This window comes from Pezoporus occidentalis, unplaced genomic scaffold (genome assembly GCF_034315485.1).
Source record: "Pezoporus occidentalis ecotype Australia unplaced genomic scaffold, CSIRO_AGI_Poc_V1 ctg1, whole genome shotgun sequence".
NCBI classification, from domain to species: domain Eukaryota; kingdom Metazoa; phylum Chordata; class Aves; order Psittaciformes; family Psittacidae; genus Pezoporus; species Pezoporus occidentalis.
In genome coordinates this window covers 17236508-17255017 of record NW_026912778.1, presented here as the reverse complement: position 1 = coordinate 17255017, position 18510 = coordinate 17236508, and the positions used below count along the sequence as shown (strand labels likewise).

The 18510-nt window shown below is 38.8% G+C and overlaps 1 protein-coding gene across 3 annotated transcripts in view; it reads left to right on the top strand.

The window, feature by feature from the left end:
* SPATA18 (spermatogenesis associated 18) overlaps positions 1 to 12492 on the top strand; it is an 85352-nt gene extending 72860 nt beyond the window's left edge. For all 3 annotated transcript variants that reach the window (XM_062607269.1, XM_062607261.1, XM_062607251.1), the window contains 7 exons: positions 5140 to 5274; positions 5924 to 6161; positions 7892 to 8050; positions 8602 to 8777; positions 10673 to 10796; positions 11142 to 11228; positions 11853 to 12492. In XM_062607269.1, the coding sequence (XP_062463253.1) occupies positions 5140 to 5274; positions 5924 to 6161; positions 7892 to 8050; positions 8602 to 8777; positions 10673 to 10796; positions 11142 to 11228; positions 11853 to 11897 (964 nt within the window). In that variant the 3' untranslated portion in view covers positions 11898 to 12492. The remainder of the gene's footprint in view (positions 1 to 5139; positions 5275 to 5923; positions 6162 to 7891; positions 8051 to 8601; positions 8778 to 10672; positions 10797 to 11141; positions 11229 to 11852) is intronic.
* Positions 12493 to 18510: the final 6018 nt, after the last annotated feature.

The window sequence follows — 18510 nt, the reverse complement described above, 5'->3', positions numbered from 1 at the left end:
AGTTGAATTAATTTCAACAGCATGTGAAAACTGTCATTTCAACAACACAATTGTAGTCATATTTGTTAAACAAGTGCTTGCAGCCTTTTCATTGAACTACATTGCTGCTCCTAAAAATGGAAGAAACTTTGCTGCTTACACTGTAGGAAAGGATATAATTGTCCACAGGTTTCTTTCTTTTTGGAGCAACTGAGAGGATGAGGATGAGCTACTCCTAATAAAGACAAGTAAACAAAAAAGCCTTCAAGCCATTAGTTTCTACTTCCATAGACATTTCTACTTCCAATATCAAGTTGCATGTCACTTGTTCATCTCTGGATGTTTATCTTCTAGAATAATGCTAATTGTCAGATTTCATCCATGGACTTTCCTAGCAAGTTTTAATCACTTTGGATTTTAAGTTTTGGATGTGGGGTATAAACATATATTCCCATAAAATGGGCTCTTTTGATTTGTTGGGTATAAACGAGCTCATATAATTCCTTGATTCTTAGATATAACCTGACTGCTGTCTTCCTGATTAGAACTATTAGTAGGGAATAAAACATCTTGCAGTTCTCGTGTGTAGGTCTTAATGCACACTGGACAGAAGTTTGTGTTGCCATTTGGACTACTAACAGAAGAATAAAATTTTCTTGTCCCCCCATGAATTCAGGAATTCTGTTATCTCCACATAGGTATGGTTCATGTTTACTCTCAGTTTAGCTGGCACTCTACATTTGCATCTTCTGCTCAGGAGTTCAGCTTTTGGTTGAAGCAAAGTTGCTATTTTTCATGTTCTGTGAATCATCTTTGCCAAATCTGAACCCTATTAATTGGGTGAAATCAGAATTGCATAGTCTTCACCTGCTTGTCAAACCAGAATCATAGAATCACAGAATGGTTTGGGTGGGAAAGGACCTTAAGATCGTCTAGTTCCAACCACCCGGCCATGGTCAGGGATGCCTCACACTAGGCCATGTTGGCCAAGGCTCTGTCCAGCATGGCCTTGAGCACTGCCAGGGATGGAACATTCACAACTTCATTAGGCAACTTAATTCAATGCCTCACCACCCTCACAGTAAAGAACTTCTTCCTTATATCTAACCTGAACTCCCCCTGTTTAAGTTTGAACCCATCACACCTTGTCCTATTGCTACAGTCCCTGATGAAGAGTCCCTTTCTGGTATTCTTATGGGCTCCCTTCAGATGCTGGAAGGCTGCTCTGAGGTCTCCATACAGCTTTTCTTCTCCAGACTGAACAGCCTCAACTTTCTCAGCCTATCTTCGTATGAGAGGTGCTCCAGCCTCATGGCCCTCCTCTGGACTTGCTCCAACAGCTCTATATCCTTTTCATGTTGAGGACACCAGAACTGCACACAGTACTTCAAGTGGGGTCTCACAAGAGCAGAGCAGAGGTGCAGGGTCACCTCCTTCGACCTGCTGGTCACGCTCCTTTTGATGCAGCCCAGTATACGGTTGGCTTTCTGGGCTGTGAGTGCACACTGAAGCTGACTCATGTTCAATTTCTTATTGACCAGCCCCCCCAAGTCCTTCTCCGCAGGGCTGCTCTGAATCTCTTCTCTGCCCAGCCTGTAGCTGTGCCTGGGATTGCTCTGACCCAGGTGCAGGACCTTGCACTTGGCTTGGTTGAACTTCAGGAGTTTGGCATCAGCCCACCTCACAAGTGCGTCCAGGTCCCTCTGGATGGCATCCCTGCCATAAAGCGTGTGAGGTCAGGACTGATCTGTGGCACTTAGGGCAGGATTATTATTTTTTTTTACATAAGGAACAGTTTGCCAGGAGTATCCTTTGCATCTGTGTAAATATGCTTTCTGAGACTTTTGGAATAGCTGATAATCTCATTCCTCTTGTCTGTATTCTGTCTCATACTTAATGCATGTTTTGCTAGACATCTTAGCCTCCTGGGTTATTAGAGCAAGTGTGGTCTAGACTCAATATGATTAAATTCTACAATCAATCCTCAATATAGTTAAATTCTACTATTTTTTTTTTTACTAAAAAAGCATGTTTTCTTTTTTTATATCAGGATATTAATTACAACAGGATTTAGGTATTTGCTACAGACTTATGAGGGAAAATATTTTTTAAATTAATAATGATCAACATTTAAAAGTAATTGGAAGAGAAAACAAAGTTTACTAAAAACTGTTGTTATGTACATAGTGAACAAAATCCTATTAGTATGATTATAAATGGAAGCTTACTATCAGGCTGCTTAGATTTGTGCCAAGATCTAAACAAACTTAAAGCCAGATGACTCACTTTGAATTAAATGAAATTAAGAGGAGTGTTTGTTTTGTTTTTTTTTTTATCTGCCATCTAGGGGACCTTTTATACAGATTGGCAGGAAGAGAGTTTGTAATTAGTAATAGCAAATACGGTATCTTAAATCAGTTACCTCAAGACCTTGTAGTGTTGCTGTGACAGGGGGCTCTTAAAATAGGTTAAACACATATCTGGCCAAAAATTACATGGGTGGAGTTGTTCTTGCTTTGAAATTCAAGACAATATGGATAAAGAGTTGGGCTTAGCCCAAGGGCTGGAGGAACTGTGACGGTTTTATTGTTAACTGTTTAAAACTGAAGGGATTGAAACAGGATTAAGCAGACACTTCACATGAATTATCAAGGCTGTTGTGTTTTCTCCTGAGAAACTGGCTGAAGATGCCCATTTTATTTTTAAATGGTTGGATGGTAGAGTTCAAAACACTAGTTATAACCTTAAAATAAAGGTGGGTTATAAAAACTGCTCTGATTTTTCTAAGAGCTATATTTTGCCTTGTTTGTTCCCATTATTTTTCTTTCCGTTTGTAGCATCTGCATCTCTTTAACCTGAACAGAAAGATGATATTATTTAGCAGTAGAGTGAATGAACTGTAAACCAGGGGAAACTCAAATACTGCATAGATTTAACTAGCATGGAAGTCAGTATTGGTAGTTTACAAATGTGTCTGTCTTACAGTTGATGTTTTTTTCCTTTTCGTATTTGGTTTTTCTTATTAAGAAAATGACGTGGTTAAACAGTAGCTGACAACTAAGCACTACACAGCTACTCACTCACTCCCCCTTCGGTGGGATGGGGAAAAGAATCAAAAGAGTAAGAGAAGACTCTTGGGTTGAGATAAAGACAGTATAACAGGGAAAGCAAAAGCCCTGCACAAGCACAGCAAAGGTGGGGTTGTTCAGCCTGGAGAGGAGAAGGCTCTGGGAAGATCTTTGAGCAGCCTTCCAGGGGGTTACAGGAAAGGGGGCTTACAGGAAAGGTGGAGAGGAACTTTCTGCAAGGGCAGGTAGGGATAAGACAAGGGGGAATGACTTTAAACTGAAAGAGGGTAGGTTTAGATTAAAGGGAAAATTTCTTTACTGTGAAGGAGGTGAGGCACTGGCACAGGTTGCCCCAAGAAGTTGTGGCTGCCCCATCCCTGGCAGTGTTCAAGGCCAGGCTGGGTGGGGCTGTGAGCAACCTGGTCTAATGGAAGGAGTCCCTGCCCATGGCAGGGGGCTGGAACTGGGTGATCTTTATCATCCCTTGCAGCCCGAACCATTCTCTAATTCCGATTCCCATTGCAGGCAGGTGTTCAGCCACCTCCAGGACAGCAGGGCTTCATCATGTGTAATGGTTACTTGGGAAGACAAATGCTATCACTCTGAAGTCCTCCCCTTCCTTCCTCTTCCCCCAGCTTTATATGCTGGGTATGACACCTTATAGTAAGAGTATGCCCTTGGTCAGTTGGGATCAGCTATCCCAGCTGCGTCCCCTCCCAACTCCTTGTGCATCTGCAGCCTGCTCGTTGTGGGGTGGGGTGAGGTGAGGAACAGAAAAGGCCTTGATTCTGTGTAAGCACTGCTCAGCAGTAGCTGAAACATCCCTGTGTTATCAACAGTTTCCAGCACAAATCAGAAACATAGCCCCATACCAGCTACTATGAAGAAAATTAACTCTAACCCAGCCAAAACCAGCACAGAAACATTCCTTTTCAGCAGCAGCTTTTCTCATGTTCTCTATATGACAATGAAAGAAGCGGGTATTTTTGCTGCTTTCTGTCTGTCATGTGCTCTCCTATTGTGTATTTTTTTTCCTTTTTTTCTTACCCTTTCTGATAAAGGCAGACCCACAATTAAGCATCTGTTTGTAATCACTATCTGCTGTCATGATGGAAAGATGGAAGCTTTGTAGTTCTCACAGCAGTGAGATAAACTTACCATTAACTTTCAATGAAAGTCCCCATGTAAATAGGGGTAAATATAAAAAAAACATAATACAGCAGTGAAATGGTTATTTCTTATTTTTCCTCTCTGTTTTATAGTTATTAATACTGCATTGTCTGTCATGGAAATTTAAGGGAATAATATACAGCGTGCTGTGTGTTACATAGGGGTTTTTGGCTTTTTTTTTTTTGGTACCTAATGATTTTCCACCATTTCTATCTCAAGAACTCATCTTCCCAAATCTCCTTTCCTTTCCCACTCGTTCTGTAGATTAGAATTCTTTAGCCCTTAGTAAAGGACAGAGATAAACTTGCTTGACTGGTTGTCTGCCAGTGTTTAAGAAACACTGCTTCTCTTGAAAGCAGGAGAAGAATCGTTAGCTTTTGATATTACTTGACTAAAATAGAATCATAGAATAGTTTGGGTTGGAAGGGACCTTCAAAGGTCATCTCTCATTGGTGATATCCTTTGGCTGACTAATATACTCCAGGAAAGCAAAAAAAGCCAAATCCGAGAGCCTGATATAAGAAAATATCTAGAGTCTTAAACTGTAGGAAAGGAAATTGAGCTGATTTAGTTAACATCTTAAATATGAGAAGGAAACCACTTTTTTCTTAGACCTCGTCATCTGAACTAGAACTAGTACAAGGACACCAAATGCCAACCAGTGATGGCCCCTGTAACACAAGGTGGAGTGTGTCCAGTCTCCTGCCGCAGTACATTTTTACATTTTAAAGTGTGATTAGGAGTAATGATTTAGGGTATATTTTTTTAACTCTTGATTTGCCTATATTTCAGCATGTGGAACTTGCTCAATATTTCATATTTCTCCTTTTTTGTTCTTTGTATCTGATGAGCATTAATTGACAGATGGTTCCTTCTTTGGTAGAAGGACATCTTGTGACTGACTTTATTCTGTTTGGTTAAGTCTGAAGGTTTCCCGTGCCCAAGAGAAGGATGCCCAGAAGAAGTTAGATTGTCTGAACGACTATGAGCATCAGATTCAAATGCTGAAGGATAAGATTTCTATCCTGGATGCTGAGAGGTCTCTTCTCCAAAGCAGGTAGAGGCGTTATTCAGAGAAGTTACCGAATCAGAAATTGTTTATTTTAGGCAGCATGAATTCCCTCCTCACTTGAAATTGAAGTATAAACAAAAAAAAAGCTTTTTTACTTTGCTATGAAGGAACATAAGCTCTTTAACTGATTTGTCCTAGTGCCCCAATATTTTAATTTCAGGCAGCTATGTTAAGTGTCTGGCAAAACAGCAAAGAACAGCTTTACCAAATACTTTGAGAGCAACTGTACAGGATAAAAAGAGATGGTTAGGTCTTTTAAGTCCTCTTTGAATACTGTACCATTGCAGGGCAGAACTTGTTATAGTCTCACTTGTTTGATTTTACAGCTCCTCAGTGATACTGAAAGAGGAACAAATTTCTGAAGTGTTACTAGTTAAAAGTTTGTTTCCCCAGGACAAAGTACTTGGGTGTAGACATTTTAGGAGTTACTTTAATTTTATTGCTCAGGCTCTGGCCCATAAAATGTATTGACACAATTGCCTTCATATTAAACTAACCAGCTGCAGCTTTACTATTTTAATTATGTAATCTTAGCCTACTCTGGTAATAATTAAATTGACAGAAAGCTGTGCACATGACAAAATCATCTGAGGATGGTGAAGTGGTCTCATGCTTCTTTATATGTCTGTCATAGGCTTGCACGGAGGCGCTCTCCTTCCCCAAGGCACAGAGAGAACAAGTCATTCAGTGCACTTCCCCTGAGGAGCCGCTCACCTGGCCGAGCCAGGCGCACAAACGCTTCCCGGCGTGCTTGCTTGATAACTCGCTTTGGTGACATTTATGATCATAGACGCTTGGATGCAGAGACCTTTTTAAAGGCATACATCAGTGACGTGGAGATGGTACACAGGATAATATACATTGCAGCTGTGGTAAGAAAAATAATCCTTGTTTTACAGGCCAGAAGGATCACAGCAACCCCATGCAATGCTACAAGATTGGGGAAGAGCGGCTGGAAAGCTGCTCAGCAGAAAAGGACCTGGGGGTGCTGACTGACGGCTGCTGAACATGAGCCAACTTGTGCCCAGGCAGCCAATAAGGCTAATGGCATGCTGGCCTGTATCAGCAATAGCGTGGCCAGCAGGGCCAGGGCAGTGATCATCCCCCTGTACTGGGCACCGGTGAGGCCATGTCTTGAATCCTGTGTTCAGTTCTGGGCCTCTCCCTATAAGAGGGACATTGAGGGGCTAGAGCGGGTCCAGAAAAGGGCAACGGAGCTGTTGAAGGGTGTGGAGCACAAGCCCGGTAAGGAACAGCTGAGGAAACTGGGGTTGTTTACTCTGGAGAAAAGAAAGCTCAGGGGGGACCTTACCGCTCTCTACAACTACCTGACAGGAGGTTGTAGTGAGGTGGAGTTGGTCTCTTCTCCCAAGTAACAAGCAATAGCACAGCAGAAAATGGCCTCAAGCTGCACTGGGGGGGGTAGATTGGACATTAGGGAAAATTTCTTCACCAGAGGGTGATCAGGTATTGGAAGAGGCTGCCCAGGGAAGTGGTGGAATCACCATCCCTGAAAGTGTTAAGAAACTGTGTAGATGAGGCCCTCAGTGATATGGTTTAGTGATGGTATTGGCAGTCCTGGGGTCATGGTTGGACTTGATGATCTTAAAGGTCTTTTCCAACCTAGTTGATTCTGTGATTTTATAAAATATTATGGCTGGATTGGATTAAATGGTGTGTAAATTAGCATTTCTGTGAAGTATGGAGAAGAAAACATCTTTTTTACGTTTTGATTTTCCTTTCTTTCCCTCACACTTATACATCAAACTCTGAATTGAGTTCTGACTGTCCTGTTCCAACATTAGAACAGGGTCAGTGATCTACACTACAGGTGTTAAAAGGGGTACATATGAAGACTCAATGGCTCTGAAAGGTGGATGATTCCTGCACTAAACAACACTGCCTAATATAGATGAAGTCTTTCGGGAATACCACATTTTAGACAGCAAAAAGTCTTTCCATATGATGTTCCCTCTTGCCTGTAGCTATGTGCTTTTCTGATTTTATTTGGTCCCTTGAAATTACCTAGATACCTCACACTTCCTGAGAGCTCAGTCTGAAGAAACTTGATTTTATTTTTCTGTACTTAATCTTCTGTTCTGTAGAATTGATGTAGTACATACCTTTGTCAGAGAGGCAGTGTGTTTCTTAAATGTGCTTGGGGTTGTACACATTAACTTACTGAAGGTTTTTTCCCACAGCTGTCATTCAGTTTACAGTTTCCAATTCAACCTTTCTTCCCAACAGAAAAGAGGTGCTCTCCTGTCTGTTGTGTTAGGCTGTAGCAAATAAAATGCTGTTACTGAATTCTGCTCTTGATAACTTTGAATATGATTTCATTGATTGTGGGGGTGTGATGGAATCCTACATAAAAATAGAAGGTTAGATGGGGAGCTTTTCAATCCCATCTTCTGCAAATAAATCACAGTTTAACCAGAGAAGTCCTCACAGATGGGTACTATTTCTAACCTTCAATTTTACAGCAGTGTTTTATATTCCTCCTTACAATAGTAATATTGGATTAAGTTCTTCTTCTCAGATAATGGATTAAAAAATTAATCTCAGTCTCCTGGATTTAACTAGATATTCTTCATGTTTGCAGGAGTCTTTTCATGCAGCAAAGATGGCCTACAGGCAGTTCAAACTACGTGTAACAGACACTCTGTCTCTCGGTCACACGGGACCTGAATCACTTGAAGATACTGTCCTGGATTATATAGTTGACCATGAGGATCTGTATGATGTTCAAGCCAGTGTCAATGTAAGTCAAGGGCAGTGGGGAAGTGATGTGTTAATCTATTTCAGTAGCTAATAAATTTGGAGTGTGTAAACTGGAAATGCATTGTAACCTGAAGAAGTAAAAGAGTTTATTGAATTAATTTTATGTCTTGTAGCAGTTTATTTTCCACAATAATATTGTGGTATGGCTCAGTAATCACTTGTTTTATTTGCCTGTGACTATAATGTCTCTGTCTGCCAGAATAATATTTTGGACAAGATACACTGTAAGTGTCTTAATCAAATGAATGTAAGCTAAATTTCATATTTTTCTTAAATTGTGTGCTCTACTGAAGAGCAGCATCTCCTTTCTAAGATTTATGTCAATGATATAGCTCATACCTCAATACCAAAATAACAGCACATTCTTTCTGAAGCTAGTATTTTCTGGAATAGCCTAAGACAACATTGTTGGGAGCTTCTTATACTGATTTTTAAATGTAGAAAGTTGAGAGGCATATTTAAGAGGGATTTCCATATTTGCAATTGAACAAACGTATTAGTGAGCACAAACACTCAATTGTTTATTTTCAGGAAGTAATTCGCTCCATGAACATCAACCCAAAGATTTCATTTCCATCAGAAACTGATTTCATTGTGATCAGCACTTTGATTCGAGAGTTGTGCCGTGTGGCTTTTTCAATGCAGACACTTGTTCCTCCTCTTGATATTGCCTTTGGGATTGACGGAGAACTTTTCAGTGAGACCAAGTAAGAACTCCTTATTTTCAGTTAAATTTGTACTATTAAAAAAAAATCCCTCAGGTTATATAGCCTCTTCTTTCCTCATAAACAGAAAGGTTTGAGACTGCTGAACATATTGGGGCACATATTCATGATCTGTAGTGAATTTGGTGTATGTCTTTAAGGATTGTGGTGGTGTAAAAATGCCAGGATGTGGACCATTGTTAGCAGATTCTTTTGATGAATAGCAAAGCAATTTCCTGGAAAACTTCAGTTTCTGGCTCATATTTAATTTATCATTTAAGAGGAAAATTTTCAGCTATCCTTTCACTGTTCAGTCTCTGCCTGCCTCCAGTGTTTAGAAAATGTGTGCATCTTTGTTCCTTCTTTCTAGCCCATTTTGTCAAAGTTGTGTTAGCTGAGATCTGACAGTTGGTGTCTGATAACAGGATCGTCACTATGTATCCTGTGACTGCTGTACAACATATGGATCTTAATACGCTTTTATCTCTTCTGGTTTAGAGCTGAGCAAAAAGAAAAATGCCATTTTAAAACAGGATTTTTTAAAAAATCCTCTCTATAGGGTCAGGGCTGGCTGCTTTGTTAGCTGGCAGAGAACCATAGGGTACTTCCATACCTTCAAGAAAAATAAAGGGATTGATTGCTCAAAAAAAAAAAAAATTGCTTTCAAAAGCAAGAAAAGCCATACCAATAAGGAGGTTTATAATACTAATACTAATGGCGATGATGATGAAGATGGAACCCAGGTAAAGAAGAGCTTAAGAAGACAGAACTAAAATAGAAAAGATAAAAGTAACCCATCAACAAGAGAGTGCACACTCATGTGACTACGTAATGATGCTGTCCAAATACTATTTGATACCCAGAGCTACTGACTGAATTAAGAAGGCAGTAATGCTACGATGTAGTCTTGGAATGCTTTCTTCACCTACTTGGTGTGTAGGGGCTTCAAACACCAGCTCTAATGAGTTCATATGTGCTGCTGCACACATCAATCCATCTGTATAGGTAAATATGTAGCATGTTTACATATATAGCATATATATGTGGTACACAAACATTTAGCAAAATTTGTAGGAATTAAAATAGCTCTATTAGTTATGTCTGATAGGATTCTCTAAAAGGGCTGGCCAAACATCTCATACCCTATACCTTTCTCCATACAGAGCTTCATGCCTCTCTTTACAACATTGTTTTATATCATTTGCTATTGTATACTCATTACTAATGTATAGATCCATTCATATTTTTTCTTTCAGCTATTTGGTATTGAGTTTGAATCCACAAAACCAAATATGTATCATTAGTCAAATATAGCAGACTGAGGGAGATAATATATATATCATGTGAACACAGGCCTTCAAAATTATTTTTCTTAGCTGAAAAAGTCACCGTTTCATTATTTATGTCTGAGCATCTTGCTAATGAAATTGTCTCTTATGTCTTGTAAGATACCATGATGTAACTTTATAGTTGAGGTAGAGTATTTCTGTAATATCCTTTATAGGGGTCTTGTTCTAGCAAGGTATTTCAGGACGATGGAATGACTATGCCTTCCAAATGCTGCTCAGGAGATTTAATGTCAGTGGATGCAAGGACTCTGGCCTGTGTGGGGCTTAGGCAAGAATATGTTCTAATGGCCTTCTGAAATGTGAGATGACTTTATTGGAGTATCTCTCAGTATAAATAGCATATTCTGCTATGTCTGGTTTACAAATGTATTGGTTTTTTTTTTTGTTTTACAGGTTAGCTTTATACTGTTGTGATAGGGATATGTTTTCAAGAAAGATGTTTGGGCTGTAGCTGGGATTCTGCTTTTTATCAGCATTGATGACTTGAAGCATCGTATTTGTCTTTCAGCACTTACATGCAGACATTTCTTGTTCTCTGTGTTTCAACAGGTACCATCGTAGTTTTGACTCTGATTTCACAGCTGCCTTGGTGGCCTATCATGTATGGCCTGCACTGATGGAAAACGATATTGTTATTGTGAAGGGAAAAGCAGTCACTAAGAGAGGAGCTCTGGTATGTACTTTTGTTAAGAAACATGATAAGGGGAGTAATTGGAATTAAACACTGCCCTAAAATCTAAAAAAATACAGAGGGAACAATTAAGAATTTGACTGGGGTTGTGTATATCAAATATAGCTAGGTTTTAGTGCTTTACCCTGTATTTAGAATGAATAGTTCCATTTGCCTTAATAAATTCATTGTGCGGATGTATGATTTTTGGCAGAGCCTGTTCTAAGGAGAAAGTTTGTGTTTACTGTCTGTCCCCAGGCCTTGTCTGCAGCATGGCAAGTCTGCTTCCTGAGTGTGCCTTTGTTAAATGCCCTCTTTCAAAAGGTTTGTCAAACTCTTCTCTTGCAGTGGTCTTGCAGAAGTAGAAGCAGAAACACAAACAGAAGTCGAAGCTGCAGCAGAAGCCGTAGCACCAGTCCTCTTCTAGCTCATCACGTAAGTCCCAGCTGAATGCCTGTAGTACAAACAGCGTCAAGTATTTTAAACTCAGAACATAGGCAACCTTTTAAAAATGCTGATGTGCCATGTGTACATTTTAACATTGGGAATAAATAAATGCCTTTGGTGGATCTTGGAGGAGGCAAAGCTGAACTGGCAGCATATTATACAGCACATAGTCCCTGCCTCCTGGAACTAACAATCTAAATTTATACTCTTATGCCTCTAAGGAGCAGAAAATCAGTGTAGGGCAGGAGGGGAAAAGCTGAGGTGGTACTGGTACTAACAAGATATGTGAAACCTTGCATGCATAATGTATAGTTACGTTATATTTTTAATTATTTCTGTAAAAATCATGTATATTTTTCTAATTCTTGGCCCATCTTATTAAATTGACACCAATTGACTTAAAATGTGAGTATTGAAAATGTGAGAGGTTTTGGGTAAGACCTATGTGTGTGTAGGGTGTGAAAGAAAAACTAAAAAGTTATTGAATTTGGCTTTGTAGCAGAGGAGCTGCACTGATATACATGCAAATTTTCTGAATATTGATGGGTCCTCAGGTACCTTTCTTGGGTACAATTCTTGAGAACAGAGTTTCCTTTTCTGTGTGTCTTACAGTTGTCTCGAAGCCGCAGTCCTTCACCCCGAGGAATAGAAGCCTGAGTAAGTGGGCATAGTAGTTCATAATGACTCATGGTTTTCACATTAAGCCCTTGAATGACTGAGTAAGAAGACAACACGCTGAAGGTCTTTGATGCTAAAATACTAGTCCAAATACTTACTTTTAAATTTGGTAGCCCCTTTCTTCCCTGTGTGTGGAAAAAGACTGCAATTTGTGACCTAAAGGAGAGCTGTTTTTTCACTCTACTCAGACCACTGTCATGAGTTCTCTCTTCTGGTTGCATTTATTGTGGCTGGTTCTATAGTAAGTAAAACTTGTTCTCTTCCCTACACAACAGACAGTTAGATATGTACCTGCTGGCTCTGTGCCTTTCAAAATCCAGAGAGGTAGCTAAGAGGTAATACTGAAGTGAGGGATGTCAAACAGTATTGAATGTGTGCCCATCTAGAAGCCAAGACAATTTAGAGGTTTAATAAAAACGAGTTGTACTGAAATGTGTCTTTTTCTTCAATAGGGTGTTAACTGAATATGTTCCTATGATGCAGTACATCCAGATCCAGCAACTTCACTGGTGCCTTCTCTCTTCAAGAATACCTCAGATCTCACAATAATGTGAACAGCAATTATCACTCCAAATGGAGTTTGTGTTCAGTGTGGTTTTTAGAGTTATAGGAGGCTTATTTATTATTTTATAAACTATTTTAATGCTTCTGATAAAAAAAAAAAAAGGTGCATGCAGTACAAGATCATACAGATTTGGCAAAATTTGCAGAGCACTGAGGAACCCACGCTGTAGTCCTGCTGATGGAGGTAGAATTATTGCATCTAGAATGTTTTTTTTAACACAGATAGCAGATGATACAGTTTATCTTGATGGATGTTTAATATAGCCTAAATCATTGATGATCTTAAAGGTCTTTTCCAACCTAGCTGATTCTATGATTCTATGAATGTTGCAGAGTGTTGAGGTTTGAAAACAATTCCAGTAATTGGTGCTTATTTACAGTTGTAGGAAATAGCAATAATCTGAAGATGTGCCAGTCTCACACAGCATCCTTTTAAATATGTCCTTGCAGGAAATTGGATTTTCTAACTGCAATGTGAAAGTTGCACGGAACAGTACTCTAGCAATCCCTTGGGCTTTACTGACACTTCTTTATGAAGGCATGGGAGCGTGCATATGTTGTTACTTAGAAATGGATATCATACAAATTTATAGTTTGGAATTTGAAGTTTTTTGAAAATGTGCCACTTATTATTTGTAATCTTGAAATATTTGCTTGGTTTGGCCTATTTGGTATAAATTTTAATGGACTTTCATACCAGAGATAGATTAATTCTTGTGAACACAGTGAAAAAAATCTTATTCAGTTATATCATACTCTGGGTGTTTATAACATTTTAAGTGTGAAAATGAGACCTGTATAGATTTTATTCTGGCACTTTAAATAGTTGTGGTTTTCTTTTTCTTCCATTGTAAATGTTTATTTTAATATCAGCATTTTTGTTTTCAAGAGAACTGATACTCTTTTTCTCTCAGAACTTCACGTGTAGGGCCAACTTTAAATACAAGCCACACAAGTGTCTCTCTGGGGCCTTATGCTTTTACATAGAAACATAGGTTTTGTCATAACCAAGCTGATGTGTAATTCAGCAACTCCACTGTCTCATTCCAGTTAATAAGTGATGCTCCAAAGGTATGTGCAGCTTTCTCCAAATTCATCTCTGCAGTTTTGGAATATGAACAATCAGAAGGAAGACTATTTAGTCCTTGAAATAAAGTTACAGGAGCAGATTTCTGTGATCCTTTCCAGGGATCTTATGCAGATTTACACATCCATGCTCTTTCTCTCTACTTTTTGTGTGGCTTAAGACTTTAGCACAAGGCTTTTTGCACAGGATCATATTTCAGGCAGACTTTAACATTGGTCCCTATGAGCCATGGGTCAGCTGTGACTCAAGCTCTACGAATGTATTTTCATTGGAATTAAGACCGTTAGGAACTGATGAAAGGAAAATTAGGAAGGAATTCTTTACTGTGAGGGTGGTGAGGCACTGGATCAGTTTGCCCCAAGAAGTTGTGGATGTCCCATCCCTGGAAGTGTTCAAGGCCGGACTGGATGGGGCTTTGAGTAACCTGGTCTAGTGGGAAGTGCCCCTGCCCATGGCAGAGAGGTTGGAATTGTATGATCCTTAAGGTCTAAGCATCTTCCAACCCAAACCATTCTGTGGTTCTGTGCACATGAGATCCTGTACATAGAGATTCATTCACAGAGCTGCTGCTTTCAGAAAGGGGACACAAAGGCACATACACCTTATGGTATACTTTCTTGTTATCGCTAAGTCACAAGTGAAAATGCAAAGCAGTGTTTTTCCTCTTATAAGAGCCTGATGGTGACAGCTATGGATCTGAGCTTTGAAGTAAACCTGCATATTTCTGCGCTGATCTCATGACTAAAAACACTACAGTTCTGGAAACACTGAGCACCTACAACTTGTGTGGCAACAGAAGAAAATTTATATCCTGAGTATGGTTTCGAAAAGAAAAATGAAGAATTTATCAGAATTTTGTTATTGCCAAGGGCTAAGTAGGTGTAGGGTTTTTAAAAATTAGCTTTTGTGTGTTTGTCTTCTGCATGTAGTTACAAAGACATGTCTGTGTAATGATTTTGAGTTAAGTCAGTTTCCATACCAACTATAAGAAAACTAAGACTACATCAAGGCAGTATGTTTTTCTTGACAAGCATGACAGGCAGGGTAGTTCCAGACTTGCACACATCTGTGATGCCACTAGGAACTAGTATTCCTAAAGACTTAAAAATACCATAAAAGATGAATTCTCAGTGCTTGGCAGACCAACTCATCTTATTTCCCAACAGGTACCTGAAGAATGAGTTAGCTCATGCTTCAGAGCAGAGCAAACCATTTTCAGTAAAATTCCACGTTGTGGAGTGACTTCCTAATGCTTAATTGGGTGAACAAACCTTACCATACTCTGTACTCTGCAGCCCATAGTCTTTCTATAGGAATATACTGGCTTGTGCTGGTTTCCTGTGCGGCTTATTTAAAGTTAATTAAATCTATGGGTCAGATAGAAGATTGCTTTTGGTGTCAAGTTAGATGCTAACAGCTCCTGTGCTTCTTTTTACCCACAAGACAACAGTTGTAGAACATTTATACCAACAAATATTATATGGAATTAACCAGCAAATGCAAAATAACTTATAAAAAGGGGCTTCTGCAATTGCTTGAAAGACCCTATAAAAGAATGGATCATGAATGTGAAACTGATGATTGATATTTTAGTGAGAGCTTTTAGAACCGTAAGAATTTTTTCTTTCTTTCTGTTTTTTTTTTTTTTTTTCTTCTCTGTAACAAAGCCTGAATAATCCCATGTTGTAAATACAGCACAGTAGAAACAGTAAGGGTGGATTCTAATAGGTGACAAATAAAAAAGGCAGCACAAAACTACTACAGGATAGTTTTGATCATGATAATGCTGTTCTAAGTGTTAATTTCAGGAAGAAGAAGGCTAGATTTTGAGCTAATTTAAACTCTTTGCAAATGGACAGATGGAAGTGAGACTTTTGTGCCACCACCTTTCGGCCAGTTGTTCATGTAGAACAGCACATTTTTGTGAGGGATTTTGAGATTGCTGGAGAATTTCTCCTGTGTGTAAGCTCTGTGAAGGCTGATTGCGTCTGTCTCGATTCAAAGGCTGTCTGAGTCAGTCAAAATGTGTGGATGTTTTATCGCCTATTTCTAGAGAAAATACAATGTCCTCAAAATGTCTTCAGTGTTTGCAGCTCAATAACAGACCCATGCAGAGCTGGCAGAGACTGAGGGTAAACAGCTCAGCTATTTTTGCTACTGCACAATGAAGATTTGAATTTAGAAATCAATTTAGATAGATTCTTCCAGCATCCTGATCAGAGAAAGAAAGTTGGGAGCAGGAGGTTGATGAAGTCCTCCAATCTAATCTTGCTAGCAGTTAGCTTCGGTGCTGATTCAGTCTTGTAGGAGGCTCTGGAGGTTAGTGGCAAGTTAAACCAAAAATACTCTAAAGAAAGTAAATGTGAAGACAAAAAAAATATCACAATTTTCCCTTGAAAACACATGCCTGTATTTCTTCCAGGATTTGAGCCTTTTAACTTTGTGTTGTATGTGCGTGCTGCAAAACTTTGTCATTCTGTAGAAGTGCCATCAGAATTAAATATTGCCTTTCAGCTTTATGTAACCTTTGTCAGCTGTTTCTGATTGTTAACTACACAATGATTTTGTTACTGTAGTATTAAATAGTCTAGCTTTATGTTAAATAAAAATCTCTTCATTATGGGTTGCAGCTACGTTAACATGTTCAGATTCAATGTTTCAAGAATATTGTATTTCTTTTAGTCATACAGCACACTAAACAAGTATACTAAAGGTATGTATGTTTCATTTGATGTAGGTTTTTGATAGTTTAAAACAGCGCATGTAAGCAAATCTGTCATGGGCTTTTGCTGATATACATGTGTGTTTATGTGAAAGCTGTACCTTTTGGTAGACAGAGTACAAACAGAGTACTTGGTGTTATTTTACTGTTAGCAGACAGAGGCATGAACACGAAGTGGGTGGTGTGTTTTTACTCTCTTGTGACTTTCAGAAAGCAACACTTCTGCCTTGCAAAAACAGTTCTCAAAGTAATGTTACCTTCTTGAAAGAAAAATGTCAGCCTGAAGGCACCGTCTACAGCTGTTAGTAGTGCTTCCTGTGAAATTGTTTTTCCTAAAGGTCTTTGGCCTGCAAAGTTCTATGTTTTAAAATAAAAAAAATATTAAATACACCATTTTAGTCTAATACCTTCTTTTCACAGTAACTGGCATTTAGCTTTATACATTAGAGGAATATAATCTATCAGAATCAGATATAACACTTTTTGTAATCTGCATTCAGGATCTTCAGTGAAAACCTATCTCTGTTGGTGATACATGCACCTCCAAAACAGCATGGACAAGACAAATGCTGTCTGGAAGCATCGTCTTCTATTCACAGAAACCATTGCCCTGTGAGCTTTCATACAGTTTTAACTTTTTATGACTGACTGTTTTTGGTTAATACAAGATAAAGAGTTTAAAAAGTGACAGATATTTTTAAAGCTTTGACTGTTTTCTGGTAAGGTTGTATTTGGTTCCTGAAAATCAAGAACTTTGTTAATGGAAAAATAAGGCAAAATGCTGCAGTTTAGAGAAGTCATGCAAAGTTTGTTTTATAAAATGACTCGTATTCTTTTGAAATATTAGAATAAGCAGTTATGTTAAATAGCTCACAGCAAAGATTTATCAGAATCTTGTGACACACAAGAAAAATTCAGAAAGTATGAAGGGCTATTTTATCAAATTTTGTCTGTTTCTTAAGGCCAAGCTTTATGATTGCTTTCAGGGTACCTTGTTTGTAGTATAATACTGCATTTAGTACGTGCTGTCCTTTTCACAAACCATTATTGTGTGTGTTTTATTGTTTTATGTGTCAACCAGAAATTGAACCTATTATTCCTTAAAAGCACTTTGCGTGCCACAAGTGTGCGAGTGATTACTATTCAAGTTGAGGTGAGTTGCTTACACGAGGGCATGTGAAGTATTAGGTGCTTCAGTGTGAAGACCTCTTCAAGGCATATTGTTGCCTCCTTCAACTTTATCCTGAATATCACACCTTTGGCTCAGAAAAGGGAACTCTATTATTTCTACATGCTTCTGTAATTTGGGCAGGAATCTGTCCAACTAAACCCAGATACAGGTAGAGTTGTGCCAGTCCTTTAATAGAGAGATGCAGTTGGTATTTTCACTTCCAGTCAGTGGATGGTGTATTGCTCAACCTGATGCGCTTGTGGTTTCAATGAAGTACTGTCTTTGAACCCTTCAGTTGTTAAATCAGTGAAATGCATATGAAATTTTGAATTTAACCATTTTCAGTTGATTAACACCAGTTAGTACCATATGTTTTCCTCACCCAGACAGGAATTTCAGGAATGACTAACTGCAATCTAAATAACATGTTCTTGTCAATTAGTCTGAGTAAACAATGTGTTTTACACTAGTACCTCAAAACAGTTACTGTAAATTGGTTATTTTGTTAGAGAATTAATAAAATACCACATGTAAGCTCTTTGTGTGTTAGACTAACAGCACCTGGTCTGTTCTGAATTTAGGTTAAACCAAATTAAACCAAATCTCAATTGCTGTTATTGCAAGTGGACATCTGAAGCCAAACCTCAGTGTGACATGTGTTCCTCTGTAAGCTTGTGGCCTGCTTTGCTAATACTGCTGTAATATACTGCCACAATTTATTGAGAGTTGGGATAGACTGTCCATCTCAGGAATTTTAAGCTTGGGAGTGTGTATCTATTTTGCACTACATGTGTAACAGTCCAGGGAAAGGGTCTAGAGCCTCATACAGGAAGACAAAATACATGGGTGTGACAGTTTGTTCTCATAATACTGGTATTATATAAATACCAATTTTATAATATTGGTGAGAGTGTACAAATGATAAATGAAATGTCATTTCCCATTTTTCCTGGTGCTTGGCTTCATTAGTAATGCTGAACCCACCTGAGATTCATACTTGAGCGTGTCTTGAACCACTGCATGCAGGCTGCAAAAGAAAACTTGCTGT